This window comes from Eurosta solidaginis, chromosome 2 (genome assembly GCF_040869045.1).
Source record: "Eurosta solidaginis isolate ZX-2024a chromosome 2, ASM4086904v1, whole genome shotgun sequence".
Taxonomy (NCBI): domain Eukaryota; kingdom Metazoa; phylum Arthropoda; class Insecta; order Diptera; family Tephritidae; genus Eurosta; species Eurosta solidaginis.
In genome coordinates, this window is record NC_090320.1 from 25,566,650 (window position 1) to 25,584,465 (window position 17,816).

The 17,816-nt window shown below is 38.9% G+C and overlaps 1 protein-coding gene across 4 annotated transcripts in view; it reads right to left on the bottom strand.

Moving 5' to 3' along the window:
• Positions 1–4,208: 4,208 nt before the first annotated feature.
• Marf1 (meiosis regulator and mRNA stability factor 1-like protein) overlaps positions 4,209–17,816 on the bottom strand; it is a 34,025-nt gene continuing 20,417 nt past the window's right edge. For 3 of the 4 annotated variants that reach the window (XM_067764665.1, XM_067764667.1, XM_067764666.1), the window contains 6 exons: positions 16,739–17,014; positions 16,508–16,661; positions 12,453–12,560; positions 11,334–12,379; positions 4,873–4,944; positions 4,209–4,769 (listed from right to left, as the gene is read on the bottom strand). In XM_067764665.1, the coding sequence (XP_067620766.1) occupies positions 4,635–4,769; positions 4,873–4,944; positions 11,334–12,379; positions 12,453–12,560; positions 16,508–16,661; positions 16,739–17,014 (1,791 nt within the window). In that variant the 3' untranslated portion in view covers positions 4,209–4,634. The remainder of the gene's footprint in view (positions 4,770–4,872; positions 4,945–11,333; positions 12,380–12,452; positions 12,561–16,507; positions 16,662–16,738; positions 17,015–17,816) is intronic. The other variant, XM_067764668.1, reaches the window with a different exon arrangement.

Consider the following 17,816-nt stretch of genomic DNA (forward strand, 5'->3'; position numbering starts at 1 on the left):
CCCTGTTAAAACAGCAAGTTTCCTTGGACTCCCGTTAGAGGATATTGATGACAATTTGTGATCGGTCGCACCTATTGGATGGGGCGAAGCACTGCTACAACAACAACAACAACAACAAAAACTGGTCGTGGCGAAATTTATTGTGTTTCATAATTACGAGGTCTCCACTTATAGCATTTCATATATCAGGCTTAAATTGCCTTCATATGTCGTTAGCTAGAGCCTAGTTGCTAAAATGGAAATGATTCAAAGAAAAATGGTTAACTTTTTGGGAATAATCAATTATTAAGATGTACAACATGTCGAATCAAAATTTTTTAAAAATTTGAAGGGTTTTCACATCAAAGAACCGTTGTGCTTTCTGCACGAAGAACATGTGGTTGAACGGGAGTTTGATATGTCCTAGTTGAAAGGGTTGGCCGCATCCCTTAAGTGTGGCAATACAAGTCCGAAATTGCAGAAGGATTTTAAATGAAACCAATAGTTTCATCCAATGCTAACCGAGTCTTTCTTTCCCAACTTAGCCAACGTCATTACTTTAATCTGCTGCCCAATTTGGGTTTGATGGGAATACCTTCTGGGGCGGGGGGTTTTTATCTTTAAGCACAAACTAAACTCGCCAGCAATGCCCTTCGTCTCTTATTGGGCATAGCTCAGAACTCCTTTTAACGAAGGTTAAGTTAAGGTTCTCGCTCAGCATCCATCCAATGGGTTCAATTGTCTACTTCTACACGGCTGTAGCAATTGTCACAAGTACATTACTTAGCAAGTCAATGCCATTCAGTGCTTTGGCTTACTCTCAGTTCGGATAGTTCTGGTTATGGCCGCCGACTTAGTAAAAGGTTCCAAGTTCAAATGCTGGGGCGTCCACAGTAAAAAGGACAAAACCGTGCATACGATTTTAAGCAGGTTGGTTACGTAGTAGCTGACGCAGCTTGCTTTCTTGTAGATTCACCAAAGCACACATTAATTCCAATCTGAAGTCACGCGCTCGTCCGACTACACTTTGTCACAGTGTTTGCTGTTGAAGAGTGCAGCGCGTTGTCAAAAGGTTCGCGACACTTAATTATTTTTAAACAGGGCAATTGCTATTCTTATTTTTTCATCGAAAGATGCAAAGTATTTAACATCATCAGGGAAGGGGTATCGGCTTCCCTAGCTATTTAACACCGATTAGATTACATCAATCCCATTATGTTGACTGAAGCTCATAACACTCCGCTTTTCTACCTCCCCGTTTCCTTCTTCTAACTAACTTCAGATACTAATTAGACTTCAATAAGCACTATGAACTAAATTGAGAGCTAGCGGTCCACCTTCCACACCATCCGAGTCGTTTTACCTGCAGTCCTGGACATTGGTAAAAATAAAAAAGTGATGAATCCACTCCTCCTTCCTCGTCATTTTGTTGTTGTTGTTTTTGTTGTAGCGATGCAAGTTCCATGAGGAGCTTGGGGTCGCCAGAGCCTCGTCTGTTAGTGAAACAGGATTCGCCGCGGATAGGTGAGGTTGACAATTGGGTTTGGAGAAGCTATATATTGCGCTGGCAACCCGAAGGGTTGCGCTACACAGCCCCTTGAATCTGTTATTTTAGTCGCCTCTTACGACAGGCATACCTACCTTCCTCCTCATCATGACAGCTTCTGCAAAAGGAGTTTGTTGTTATACGCCAAAGTTGAAGCATCGGAGTAATAGCAAAGTGGCATCCGTTGATTCTCATAAGAAAATTTGTAGATTGGTGTAGTTTAAAAAGGAACCTTAACAATTCCTTTTCAAATATGACCATAAGGACCTTATCACTTCACGATCGTCCCGGTTAGTTCAAAGTAAGTTCCTTTCCCTATTATTGTATTCCTCGATTTGTCTCTAAGAAAATCCACTATTAGTAGTACAAAGCTTTCCATCCCGTTTTCATCCATTTCGAAACTTTTTCAATATCGTTGGCAAATTCAATCCCTTACGTATTGTTGTTCTCGGCGAGCTAACAGTATGAGGCATTTAGATGCCCGATGGACTTCTCCGACGAGGCTCTACGCCTCTCGCAGCGTTTTAGGGGGCTTTAAATATACCCGAGGCAGGTACAGTGCGGCGAATAAATATAAACTCAAATATATTATTTATTTTTGCTATGTAGAGATGTTTACATTTTTTTGCAAGCTACTGTGTATAAATAGTATTTCCGTTATTGGGAAAAATGACCTCACTGGATGCCTTTACCCAGAAGAAATTGTCCGTTTAATTTAACAAAAATGAGTGAGAACGCATTTCTGCTGAGAATAATTATAAACTCTATACGTAATTGAACTCTGTAACTGTAAATTTTGTTTTAGTAGGATCTTTCACTGAATGGTGGTTATTACCATTTCTCTTTAAGAATTAAGGGCCAGTCTCAGTCGTGCAGTGCTCTTATTAGAACGATTTCCTTGCTTGGTTTATCGAAGGGCGCCATGCCACGTGGAAAACAGTTGAGTGAAATTGAAATTCAAAGATTATTAGACTTACGAAAATGCGGAAAAACACAAAGACAAATCGCTTTCGAAATAAACAGGTCACAAGGTGTTGTTAAAAATTTTTTGAAGCTTGGTTGAGAAAACTATGCCAAAAAAAAAACGCTCAGGCCGTCCTAAAAAAATTTCTTCCACCACAAAACGGGAAGCCCTTCGGGAAATGTCGGTCATTGGAGCATCGTCATCCAAAGTTGTAAGTCGACTGAACCTAAACTGTCATCCTAATACCCTTAGAAAATGGGCAGCGTCTTCAGAAAATCTACAATACAGAAAATGCATTTAAAAACCGGCTTTAAGACAAAAGCACATTGAGGCAAGGCTTAAATTTGCGGAAGAGCACATACCAAATGGAACAATCTGGTCACACGTTATATTCAGTGATGAAAAATAGTTCAATTTCGATGGTCCAGATGGCTATCGCTACTACTGGCATGATTTACGCAACGACGTTCGAATAATGTCTAAACGTGCACAGGGAGGAGGATCTGTCATGGTTTGGGCAGCTTTTAAAAGTGAACTTAAGTCCGAAATTGAATTTATTTCTGGCAGGATGAATGCGCTATCATATCAACAAACATTATTTGAATACCTCCTTCCTTTCATAACGTTATCAGAAGACGAAGAACTCATTTTCCAGCAAGATAACGCGCCCATTCACGCAGCAAAAACAGCAAAGAAGTGGTTTGAGGAACTCGGTGTCCCGGTTTTCAAGAAAGGTTTACGATCCGGAAAGACCTTCTATTGAGACAGTGTCTGAACTCAGACAGAATCATAAGCTCGTGGATTCCTGGTGGTACTCTAAAAAAGCTCGTTCAAAGTGTTCCACGCCAATTAGTGATGTACTCAAAAACTATGGTCGGTCCACAAAATATTAGGGAAAAATAAGATACTGAGTTTACAATTATTCTCAAGTTTCTGGACGAATAAGCGGATTCTGTTTAGTTTAAACGAAAAATATTTAAATGTATTTAATAAATTATGTTTAATTAGTCGCTGTATCTAGTAAGTACACATGTACGAAAGTTTAATTTTATTTAATTTTCTTAATAAAAAAAATATATATTAAAAAGTATATTTGAGTTTATATTTATTCGCAGCACTGTATGCCTGTCGAAAGAGGCAACAAAAATACCCAGTTGTCAACCTCATGTACTCGCAGCGAAGCCTGTTTCTTTAGCAAGCGAGGCTCTGGCGACCCCAAGCTCCTCGTGGGACTGGGGGGTGGTGCCAGGAACATCAACATTGATAACACTCTCCAAAACTTTCGTGAAGTAACTTTATCGCTACAACAACAGTTTCGACACCTTCGTACGATATTAAGCTGGATTTTAATGTCCTATGGTGGTAGCCTGGCTGTGAACAAAGCGGGTTACCTTCGTCTCTAAAACTATACTAGTCTGGAGCAGTATTGTTCTCTTTGTGGCACAGACCTTGGCCCGGAAGACAAAGCAAGCCTTAGAAAGTCTATATGACTGATTGTCTGCACCTGCACTGTTTAGTTCAGCATTTCGTTGGCTACCAATATCCATAGGAGAGCCGACAGCAGGCCCCCGTGATAGATGTCCGTGACAGTCAATCCACGTACAGAACATATTAAGGATGAAGCTTGTCACTGAAGCGTAGAAAAAGAAGCATTGAGTGAGGGAAGGATAGCTGCGAAAGGAGAGGGACTTGAAGAAAATGAACAGTCTAGATAGCAGATTTTGAAAATAATCATACGATTTTATTAACTTTAATATATATATATTTTTTTAAACACATATTTATGCTACTGCATTACAATAATAAATAAAATAGATATTTAAAATTGATATTTAAATATTTTTGTTGCCTAGTTTAAAAAGTTTACAATAAATTAAATTGGTTAAAATATTTTCTTTTTTCGCTGCTTCTTTATATCCCTACCAAATATTTTCGAGGTATTAAAGTAATAACAAATTTTTTTCGAGTTGATTGTTTCAACATTTGTTACGCATGCAAACAATTCAAATTCATTGTCACGGCAACTTACAATTTTTAAATAATTTAATAAAAAATAATAATAAATTAGTCTAAATGACTATTACGAATTCATGGTAGGTTTAGTAAAGTGTAAAACTTACCACCGTTCATAGCGCTCCAATTGGTTTAAGCAATTTTCCTGTCATGATTATCAAAATTAAAAACTTGTTGCTTAAGATTTTCGATTTTGGAAAGTGTATAAGGTGATAAGACCATTGGTACGACATTGAATGACTTAAGTTCTGGTATCTTGATTGGTAGCTAAAAGTATGGAGAAAGAGTAAAATAAATTACATATTTATAAATATATAAAAAAAAAAACTGGCCCAAACGAAGCACCCTACTAATTATAAATGTAACTCACCACAACACCTTTCGCTGACTCACTTTCTGGCTTATTTTGTGACCAAATAGGATCGATCCAATATGGCATCGTCTATAAGAAAATAAATATATTTTAAACTTCGCTAGCCTCCGTTAGGTGTCGTTAAAACAATGATAGCTTAAATACAACTAGTAGGCACAGTTGTCACTATTGGTCCATTTGGACCAAAAATGATCTCTTCCACCCCAAAAATGGTCCCTTTTTTCCAATTTTGGTGCTTTTTAGGCAGTAGCCACGATTTTGGTACTCTTCTTTTTATACTCAGCGTGCTTTGCACACAAAGTATATTAACGTTGATTGGATAACGGTTTGTTGTACAGGTATAAAGGAATCCTGATAGATATAGACTTCCATATATCAAAATCATCAGTACCGAAAAAAAATTTGATTGAGCCATGTCCGTCCGTCTGTCCGTTAACATGATAACTTGAGTAAATGTTGAGGTATCTTGATGAAATTTTTGTATGTAAGTTCCTGGGCACTCATCTCAGATCGCTATTTAAAATGAACGATATCGGACTATAACCACGCCCACTTTTTCGATATCGAAAATTTCGTAAAAACCGAAAAAGTGCGATAATTCATTACCAAGGACGTATAAAGCGTTGAAACTTGGAAGGTGAGATGACTTTTAACGCAGAATAAAAAATTAGCAAAACTTTCGACAATGGGCGTTGCACCTCCCACTTTTAAAAGAAGGCAATATAAAAGTTTTGCAAGCTGTAATTTGACAGTCGTTGAAGATATCATGATGAAATTTGGCAAGAACGTTACTCCTATTACTATATGTATGCTTAATAAAAATTAGTAAAATCGGAGAACGACCACGCCTACTTAAAAAAAAATTTTTAAAAGTCAAATTTTAACAAAAAATGTAATATCTTTAATAATAATAATAATAATAATAATAATAATAATAATAATATATACAAGTATATACATAATATATATGTCATATAAATAAATTATGTCAACATTCAACTCTAGTAATGATATGGTGCAACAAAATACAAAAATAAAAGAAAGTTTCAAAATGGGCGTGGCTCTGTCCTTTTTCATTTAATTTGTCTAGAATACTTTTAATGCCATAAGTTGAACAAAAATTTACCAATCCTTGTGAAATTTGGTAGGGGCATAGCTCCTATGACAGTAACTGTTTTCCGTGAAAATGGGCGAAATCGGTTGAAGTCACGCCCAGTTTTTATACACAGTCGACATTCTGTCCTTCCGCTCGGCCGTTAGCACTATAACTTGAGCAAAAATCGATATATCTTTACTAAACTTAGTTCACATACTTATCTGAACTCACTTTATCTTGGTATAAAAAATGGTGGAAATCCGACTATGACCACGCCCACTTTTTCGATATCGAAAATTACGAAAAATTACAAAAATTCCATAATTCTATACCAAATACGAAAAAGGGATGAAACATGGTAAATTGATTGGTTTATTGACGCAAACTATAACTTTAGAGGCAACTTTATAAAATGGCTGTGACACCTATCATATTAAGTAGGAGAAAATGAAAAAGTTATGCTGGAATATATGGAATACTGTTCGTGGTATTAAATATATAAATAAATTAGCGGCACCCGACAGATGATGTTCTGGGTCACCCTGGTCCACATTTTGGTCGATATATCGAAAACATATACAACTAAGGGCCACTCCCTTTTAAAACCCTCATTAATACCTTTAATTTGATACCCATATGTACAAACACATTATAGAGTCACCCCTGGTCCACCTTTATGGCGATATCTCGAAAAGGCGTCCACCTATAGAACTAAGACCCACTCTCTTTCATATAATAATTAACACCATTCATTTGATACCCATAACGTACAAACGCATTCTAGAGTCACCCCTGGTCCACCTTTATGACGACATCTCGAAAAGGCGTCCACCTATAGAACTAAGGCCCACTTCCCTTTAAAATACTCATTAACACCTTGCATTTGATACCCATAACGCACAAACGCATTATAGAGTCACCCCTGGTCCACCTTTATGGCGATATCTCGAAAAGGCGTCCACCTATAGAACTAAAGCCCACTCCCTTTTAAATTACTCATTAACACCTTTCATTTGATACCCATATCGTACAAACACATTCTAGATTCACCCCCGGTCCACCTTTATGGCGATATCCCGAAATGGTGTCCACCTATAGAACTATGGCCCACTCCCTTTTAAAATACTCTTTAATACCTTCCATTTGATACCCATGTCATACAAACACATTCCAGGGTTACCCTAGGTTCATTTTCCTACATGATGATTTCTCTTATATTGTGTCTTCAAAGCTCTCAGCTGAGTATGTAATATTCGGTTACTTCCGAACTTAGCCTTCCTTACTTGTTTTTACTGAGGTAAACAACACTGCTCACAACATTTGGCACACTTTCATTAACCCACATATAATTTTCAATTTACTTCCATGGAATTCTTACCACAAAAATTGCAAAGCCAATAAAATACAGCAGAACATCTCGGAGATAATTTAGTCTAGGCATTAAAAAGAAAAGTACTGGATCTTAGGGCAAACACATTACACGGACATATCAGAGTTTTGTTTAAGTGTTTGTTTTTTTCACTGGTCACACATCACATGTGCCGCTAAGAAACTTGGCAGGGTTTGCCACTAATGGAGCTATTACAATGACCATCGATTTAAATAAATTGAAAACTAAGTAGAAAAATTAAACTAATTTGTTTTATGTTTGATGTACTTGCCAAACAAAAGGTAACACCTTCAAAATTTTTTACAAAAAAATTCTATGTAAAAATTTCACGTCGACATTTAAATCATTCTCACACAGCTTGGCGGCCACCGTGGTGTGATGGTAGCGTGCCACACCGTATGCCCTGGGTTCGCACCCCGGGCAAAGCAACATCAAAATTTTAGAAATAAGGTTTTTCAATTAGAAGAAAATTTTTCTAAGCGGGGTCGCCCCTCGGCAGTGTTTGGCAAGTGCTCCGAGTGTATTTCTGCCATGAAAAACTCTCAGTGAAAACTCATGTCTTGCAGATGCCGTTCGGAGTCGGCATAAAACATGTAGGTCCCGTCCGGCCAATTTGTAGGGAAAATCAAGAGGAGCACGACGCAAATTGGAAGAGAAAAGCTCGGCCTTAGATCTCTTCGGAGGTTATCGCGCCTTACATTTATTTTATTTTTTCACACAGCTCCAAGTAGCTTAATGAGTTCAAAGAATTCCAGGACTATTTAGAATTAAGTAGCTTGACATAAGAAATATTTTAACTGGAAGTGAGGCAATACTACTATTCGAAAGTGATAACTTTATAAATATACAAGTAATTGCGATTAAAACCAATTTATTTTTATATTCAGATTTTGAAGCAAATGTCAAAGATATTTTATTTCGAAAGAATTGTTTTGTGACAACTTATTCCCGTATTATAGGTAATCAGGCTCCGTTATTGCAGAGTTGAAACTTTTAAGACGTTTGATTTAAAATCCGAGGCCTGGGGCTAGATTCAGTAAATGTGGGTTTTTCAAAAATTACACTTACTGAATCTAGGCTATGGTATGAAATTTTAACGTTAAGGCGGAAAATTATGCATCTATAATAATAGCATTAACAAAACTGCTTCGAAGAATTGCTTGGTTTCATTTATGATTTACTGAGTTTGCCCCATAGTTCGGCAAAACCAGAACGCAGTTTTTTGAACCGTTTCTTACTAAAACCTAAGTGCGCTATACATTTTATTTCATTGGAATGACCAACGTAATGCTGGAACTAAGAGCTTTGTCAACAACATTAGAATCAAAATGTTTGGTTGGTAAAAGACATAAACTTATCTTATATAAAAGTACACTTTATTTTTGTTTGTGTAGTTTGAATTAGAGCAAAGTCTTCGATTGGCTATTTTTGGTAGAATTTGGTATAGGAAACCATGGAATCATCCTAAAATTTTATATTTTACAACGAATTTGTCAGTCATGTGAATTGCCGAACTGATTGTGTCTCAATAAAATAAAACACAAAATTTGGTCATTTTCTTGAAATTTGGTCGTTTTTTCGATGAATTTTGGTCCCAAATGAAAACATGGTGTGGTAACCGTGTTAGTGGTGAGAGCTTTTTCAAGCTTTCTTGCAGTACAAAAGCTCGTTGTAGACAGTGTTCGAACTTAAAATCTTATTAGAGGTATATTTGTCCAATTGGTGGATTTCAATTACATTTTCTGCAAAGGGAGTACAGCTCGATAAACCGCGCAGCCCTGAGCGATTGTAACATGCTCATTAGTGGGAGGAGGTCAATACATGAATTTCCTTTGACTTTGATCTGCCACTTCAGTAAGTGGAAGATGTGAAATCCTACTGGTTAAGCTGGCCTATGCCCCGTTAAAAGCCTGGAACGCCTCGCGGTACGTTCTGGACCCGTCATCATTAAGTAACTGGTGTAGTGAGGTGTACGATTCTCTTGGTTTTGCACCCGGTCTAGCTCTTTACGTACGTCTCATAAGGACATTCGTTAACCTAACTGTTGCTATAATAGCAGTGCTTCGCCCCATTCAATAGATGCGATCACAAAACATTTTTTATCAAAGTCCTCTAACGGGAGTCTAAGGAAACTAGCACCTTCAACAGGGTTTGATCATAGGTATGCTGAAATTGAGCCAGAGTGACTCATGTTTCCCGTGGTAGTCTGCTTTCTTCTTCTAGTGTATATTGTAAACGAGGTTCACCCGGCGCGATCTAGCGAAGATCTTTACCGATTCTGTATAGATTAGGCTTAGGTCCTATTTATCCTTGTCTGGATCAAACGGCTGACTGACGTAGGTGCCGGATCCTATAATAATGCTTAAGGAGATGTTTCCTTATTTTTCTGGGAAACGGGGTTAGATCAAGCAGTTGTTTGCTGGGATATCTTGGTTTGTAACAATTGAGCAAAAACTGCCTGTTAAGTATTTCGTTATGCTCTTTTATGTTGAGCTCACTATGCAGGCTATGTTCAGAGTTCATAAGAAGACATTTCGGCAGTTCTTAGTGCAGTATTTTGGCAGGCTCGCAGCCTTTTCCCGTATGTGTTTTTTAGGTTAGACGACCAAACTTGCGACGATTAGCACATAAGCGGCCGGCCAATTGCTTTGAAAGTTGTTAGCAGCATTTATTTATCTTTTCCTCAAGTGCTGTCGACAAGTGACTTGAGGCTTTAGCTTTGTACTTTATATACAATTTCATTGAAAGTAAGAGTGTTATCGAACGTAAGCCCAAAGATCTTTGGGTGACTGACATTCGGTAGCGTAACGCCATGCATGTGAATGTCCAATATATGCGTTATCTGGTCCTTCCACGTCGGAAACAGAGTGGCCGTGGATATGGTCGGTGATAGCGCCAGGTCGCGCGAGGTGAAGAAATATAAAGACTGCGGAAATAGATACTTATTTTAGAAACTAGTTCGTCTATTGGAGGACCAGGTTCTGTTGCCATTATTCTGAAGTCGTCGACAAATGAATAACTCCTTCAGTAGTGGGGATAGGAAACAACCCTGCGGCAAACCCAGTTTAGTTCTCATAGCTTTAGAAGATTCGTTTCCAAATTGAATCGACGCTTGACGACCGTTCAGATAATTTTTGGTCCATCTTTTTAGACAATGCGGATTAGTGTGCCGTGATTGACTGTGGCAGATCAAGTGCCACGAGCACCGTCCCATGATGGAGGTTTGACTGTTTTAGTCCGTCATTTATCTGGGTGTTCTGGGCTAAGCGAAGATTCGCAGTAAAATTAGTGAGCAGTACCCGAAGATTCGAGGGCCAGCAAATCTTACCCATAGTTAGGAAGCATAGAATGTATCAGCGGTCAAAGTATGTCTCTCGTAAGACGTGACTAAAATCCACAGAGGACTTCCCATAAATTGTGTCGCAAAGTGTACTGAAGGGGAATTCGATAGCACCCATTGGTAAAATGGATTGTTACGAGTAAGTTGAGACGGTTTACAAGTTTCGATGTAGATGCGTGTTGACTATAGAAACAGTCCTTTGGCAGATATGAAATTGGTATGCTCTGGCATCTGGGGGTACCAGCCTAGAGCCTTCTCACCTTCAGGTCTGTGGAGTTTAGTCACTTCTTTGATGTGCATGTCTACCGCGGAAATATTCCAAGCTCACTTGGTAGACTACACACAGCAATCGCACAGTCCACTTCTTGCTAAATATAGCCAACGGTGATGGGCGGTTATTGCATCGAACTGTTCATTGCCTTTTCAAAACACGCATTTTAGGGTTCTGTCTACATTCCTATGCTAGGCATGAAGCGCAGATTAGGATGATCATTATAGGTTTATTAGTGGCCCCTTTATGGCTTCTGATAAATAACTAATTTCCCAGTCAGACAAGTCTTCGTTTTCCAACTTGTCGCCTAAAGTACGACATCTCTAGCGCCTAAATAAATATACAATTGATTTTAACTTACATTGGATGGTGGTGTATCCGGCTTTGGAGGTTCAAACATAGGATACATATGTAGATGGTTTTGTTCGTTGTTCGGTTCCTGTTTTATCTTACTCTGAGCTAATATCATTGAGCGTTCAATGGCCGACTGAAGAGCCTGCTGCTGTTGTAGTTGCAGTTGATGTTGATGTTGTTGCTGACGATGTGCGTCCATTGCGGCACTTTCCGATGTCGACATTATAAGCGATGCCTGACCACCACCATCACCGCCACCCACATTCTCGACCAACATTGACATGGGCTGTTGATGGCAAGCCACCGATGCAGCTGCTACATCAACAGCAGCAGTAGTGGCAACATAACGTCTATCCCAAAGTTTTACATTAGCACCAGAAGTTGGTATCAACGAGGTTTTTGGAATAGATGCTGCCTGTGGAAACTCTGCATGTACCAATTGCGTTCCGCTGTAATTTAACTCGGTCATTGAAAGGTTTGTAGAATTTAGTGAATGATTAAGTGGTCCGAATGACGAATTGAATGACATATCATTTGGAATAGAGCTCGAAGCTGATGTATTTAAACTGGAATTATGCGAGGCGACGGAGTAGATGGAGGAGTTACCATTAGAGCTGAAGTGATTGTTATTGTGGTCATATGCTAGATTAGCATGCATTTGTTGTTGGGTTTGTAATGCTTGCTGTATATGCTGTGGTGGGTGGGTTTGTGTCTGTAGCATTATAGGCTGTGGTTGTTTTTGCCTTTGTGTGGTGGTGCGTTGTAACTTTAGTGGTGGTGGTGCCGTTGCTGTTTGTGGTGGTACGTAGGTGTTATTTGTCAATCGACTAGCCTTGTAGGCTTGTGACACTTGATAGTTTGTGTTCTCATTGGTGGTTGTAGTAGTAGAAAGCGCGCGCATTTTTGCTGGTGGACCTTGATTGCTATAATTGCGTCTATTCTGATTCTCGCTAAGTGGTGGACGCAATGGACGTGAGGGTTTTTGTTTGCTTGCCTGTGTTGTTTTTGTTGAGTTCAATAGGCCGGAACGATTTATCAAGGCACTAAGATGAACTAGTGGTTTGTGGAGAGAAAGAGATATCTTATATTAGTATCACATTTAACTATATGGATATTTCCAACTCACGTTCACAGTTTGGTTGTAATGAGATCTCTCTACGATCTTGGCTGGTGTCCACATGGACTATAAAAATGTCGTTATATGCAGATAAAACGGTGAAAAGATTTGGGTAACCTGAAATGACAATTAAAACAGAAGAATTCAAATTGTAAGTTTATTGAAATAAGTTTAACTGTGTCCTACCACAGAACATAGTGATACTGATATACCCTCGGGGAAAATTAGTACCTTTAGAGTAATTGTAGTCAGAGCTATAATGTCAAGAAATTTTGGAAAATGCGTCTCACTAGTTCCGCTAGATGAGCGCTTCACTCAATTGAGCTTGACAGACCCCAAGTTTGGAGGCGTTAAAAATTCCTTTCGCGATTTTCAATTACAAGAACAATAAACGCCCTAGGCAATGGAGCTGGATTTCGATTCGATTTTTAATCGATTTAATCGATCTTTTTTCGAAGAATGAAGAATCGATTTTTTTCAAGAATCGTTCGATTTTTTTTAGCCTTCGAAGTTTTGATCATCTTACAGTTATAGTAGGTAAAATTTTTATATTGATTAATCAAAATGGGCAGAAAATATATTTATTGAAATTTTTTATAAAATTTACCTTCACTGGTTTATATTCATAGTCAAAATAAAATATTTTATATAATAATTTGGAAAAATTTAAACAACGTGACACCAGGACGGACAAGGCGACAGCTGTTTCGATTATACCTTGTAAATCTCTTCAAAGCCTTTTCTCCCGGGAGTGGGAGTCGAACCCGCACTCCTACGATAGTTGAAATGGTTACAAACGCATATGGTTAATTCGTTGTAGTTCTATAAATAGAACAAAAACAACAAATACCAAGTTTCTCTGAAAACCGCCTTACAAACTTGCATAACTTCAACACATAACTACATACGAATTATGTGATGTGTAGAAGATAATATATGCCAAAGAAGGCAATTGGGAAAAACTTTACAACAACTAAGGCATGACGTAGCTGAATGCGTTTGTAACCATTTCAACTATCGTAGGAGTGCGGGTTCGACTCCCACTCCCGGGAGAAAAGGCTTTGAAGAGATTTACAAGGTATAATCGAAACAGCTGTCGCCTTGTCCGTCCTGATGTCACGTTGTTTAAATTTTTCCCAAATTATTAAATAAATTATAAAATTAAAAAAAAAATTGCTTGAAATAAATGTTTTCATACATTTAAAGCGATACGGGAAATCCCCGGTTAACTCATAAAAATAAAATATTTTCGACTTTATTTAGAACCATAAACCATGACTATGACTTCGAGTGAAGGGGGAAAGATGAGGAGGTTTTATCATCACCATCGTTTAGCCCTCAACCGCCTAGATGGTTTTGGTGTTGCATAAAAAATCTCGCCAGCATCTCTGTTTCAACATAACTTACACCAAGGGAGATCAGGTCTTCTTACTGAAGGTCTCCCCCTTCGTCTGCTTCAAAATACGGGTGTCGATAGGTATACTATCTGTGCCAGAGCGTCTTCATGCATTCCCACAATATGACGTAACGGTTGGCATCACGGCGAGAACCATAAATCGTCGCCAGGACTTTTGTCTCGTACACTGGGCCATCCCATTGGCTCTCGACACGGTCCATGATTCCGATCCATATATTAGAAGAGATACGATGAGAGATTTATAAAGCGTTATTGACAAGAGTTTATCTCTGTTTGATTTCTAAGATAGCAATGCAGAGAAGGCAGAATTTACTTAATAAATGTCTGCGTACAAAATGGAATATCCTAAACAAAAATTGTTCATCTTCTTGGTACCCGCGGTTGGTTTCTCCACTACTGCTATAAATTAAGCAGCAATCAACTTTTTTCGACTCGATTTAATCGATTAAATCGATTTTTTTTTGAGTATGGAATCGAAAAAATCGATTTTTCAAAAAATCAAAACGAATCCAGCTATACTCGACAACGCACCGTGTACATCAAGCTTATCATTTACATGCCATTATCTATTCTCTGGACATTACAGGTGCATAATGACTTTTGCGCCCGTGGGGCTCATCAAAGGTAGAATTTCTTAATACTGGTTTCGGTAGCGATTCAGTTAAGGCCCTTCTCTCTCACGACTACCAAATCAAGCTCTGATAATCGCACATTACAACAAATGTATGATTTTAAATCATGTACGATGTCGCGAGCACATGAGATGGCCCTTGGAGGGTTCGAGAGAAAAGGAACATTTAAGGTCCTACCCTGATGCCGACGGCGAGTGGTATAATGATGAGCTGTATCAGCTCTACGAAAATATGGGGATAGTGTAGCGAATAAAGTCTAAAGGCTTCTCGGCTGCATTGAACACGACTTACAAATGGTCCTCAACCACCCTTGAGTAGGAGAAATATATGCAAAATACTGTCGCATTCACTTATCAACCGATAGAAAGTCCTGAGCCAAGAATATGTAGCAATTAGTAATTTCCAGTAAATGGGTAGTTCTTCAGTCTTCGCATATATGTCTATACATTAGGGTGGGTCAATTTGTATGGACGAAAGTTAACCGATATCGCGCGTTCGATTTTTCGATAGGATTTGGGCTCAGGAAAAAAGTTCCACTACGCATACCCAAAAAAATTATTTTCAATCCTGCGAAATTTATTTTTTTTGACTTTTCTACTTTGATTTTTAAGGTTTTTTTCATGACCTACTAAAAAAAATTTCATATGTATACACCGCTAAAAACGTTGTCGATAACAGTTTTTTGAAAAAAAAATATATATTTGTTTTTAAATTGTTATCGACAACGTTTTTAGCGGATAGGGCATACATAAAAATTTTACAATCAAATGAAAATTTTTTTAGTAGGTCATGAAAAAAAACCTTAAAAATCAAAGTCGAAAAAAAGTCAAAAAATTAAATTTCGCAGGCTTCAAAATTATTTTTTTGGGTATGCGTAGTGGAACTTTTTTTTCCTGAATCGGTTAATAAATCGACCCGGTCTAATAAACATATATATATATATATATATATATATATATTTACAGTCCAGAAAATATGGCGAAGTTATCAATGCAGCGCTCCTCCACTTAAGTGAGGACAACGGGACGGAGGCATGAGCACCAGGGGCTACCGTTGTGCGTTTGAGGTACATTTAACCTCAACCAACAGATCAATCTAGGACGACCCTTTTGATACGCACAGCCTTCCATATAGTGTGCTAAGGTGAGTGGCGAGGGGATGTCCAGCGAGTTAGCCGGCACTGACCCGGCTCCTCGAAGTTCTTGTTGCATGCGAGGTCCACGCCGAACGACTTCATATCCTGACCCCAGCGGGCTAGGGGGTCAGAATATACCCGCGGTAGGTATGCCTGTCGTAAGAGGCGACTAAAATACCGGATTTATGGGGTTTGTGTAGCGCAGCCAGCTTTGTCGTGGCGAATTCTGTTTCATTAACAGCCGAGGCTCTGGCGACCCCGAACTCCTCATGGATGTAGGGGTGGGAGGGCGGGATGGCCTAGAAGGTCGCATGTGGTCATAACAAATCGTTCCCGAGATGGTCGGGCTTAGTACCGGAACGTACAGGATTTGCATCCGGAAAAGGGCCATCAACTCGATAACACTCCCCAAGGCCTTCGGGGAGTGTCCTTATCGCTACAAAACCACCCATCCTGGAGGATCGCCCGAAGCAATAATATAACGAACTAGTCTTTGTAGTTCTTATGTCATCATCAACATAACCATCTCTTCGGTTCCGCTACAGGTAAGCGTTCCATCGCCTCATTGTCGCTATTGATCGCCGCACTGCTCAACTGGTACCGGCAGCTATCACACCGGCGCCTAGCTGTTCCGGTGCCGATATTCCTTACTGCGACTACCATTATTGTCCTCTCGTTATTATACCGCCGCTCAGCTACCGATACTCGACACTGTTTACTACAACCCTTGGTTGCGCTAAGTTGTTCGGCTACTTTCGCAATTGCTCCACCAGCTGTAGCGGCCAACCGTTCATCCTAATAAGTTTTCATATTCCAGATAAAAATCGCAGACTTAAGGCTATTTTTTAACATGACTCCGTCTCTGATACTTAATACTTACCAAATTCAAAAGTGGTTCTAATATTGCAATGTAATGCTCTTCGAAGCTCCGATAGCATTATGCTGCTCCGCTTCTCGAGCACATTAATTATGCATAGAAGAAATTTTAGAAATTCTGAGCTGCGCACGTAAGACACATCATTTTCTTGGAAAATCTGCAAAAACAAAACCAAAGGAAGAATCTCCGTTTAACTATTTTCCCAAACAGAATATTATTACCGCTTGTACTAACCTCAATTAAATGTTTCATGGCTCTAACTGAACTTTCGCTGATGTTATCCTCATACATTTTATTAAATTCCTCCATGAAGCTGGTGAGTGCATAATTTTTGCACTGGCTCTTTTTTGAATCAGTTGAGCTAGCGGTAGACTCACTACTATCATCAGGACTTGTTTGGGCACTAGCTTCATAAGTCACGACAAGCTTGCAAGCACGATAACATTGGCTACGAAATGCGGCATCCTCACGGTGGCATGTAATCCATTGGATTTTCTCTTTATCGGTTAACTGAAAAGATAAAAACGTTGCTCATGATATAAGTAATACTTTAGTGTTGTCTTATGGTTCGATCTTCAGTGAAGCCAAGTTCACTCTGTTTTAGAAAGAAAGAAATAAAAGAAAGGGCAGAGTTAAGAATCCTTCGATTTGCCTTGTACGTTGCGGGAGTTTATTGGGCAATGGCTATATTAAATCATGACCTAGCAAATCTTCTTTAAGTAAAAATCTCGTGTAGGGTACTGAATATTGCAAGTACAACCAGTAGTCAGGAAGCGCTGTAACGAACTGAATCATATAAGCTCATAGATAAGTGATCACGAGAGACTGAGGGAAAAGCTTCGTATAAAATCGTTACCTAGATAGACGGACCAATACCTTGAGGTTGCTAGCATACCGAGATCCATATCTGGTATGCGGCTATCAGCATCGGTAACCGCTCGGGTACTTGCATCTTCCTTTCCTCACATAAGTCAGATATCATCGCTTTTTATTTGTGTCTGAAGTAGAGGCTGCTCTTATTAGAGGTTCGATATGAGGTGTCGTATTTTTACGACCTTAAACTTACCAACATTGGGGTAAAAACTGGTTTCCATGCGTCTATTCTCGCTCTTGATCACCTCGAACTATTTTAGTACATCATCCTTGACTCAACTCAGGTCTGAGTACCAAGATAGATTCAAGAACTTACAAGGCCTAAAAGAGTTCCCCTTTAACCTAGACTAACTCAACCTGCACCATTCCCTGTAAGATTTGATTACCTACTAAGGAGTTGTTAGCTTTCATGCCGCACACAAAGCTTAAAAGAAACGTT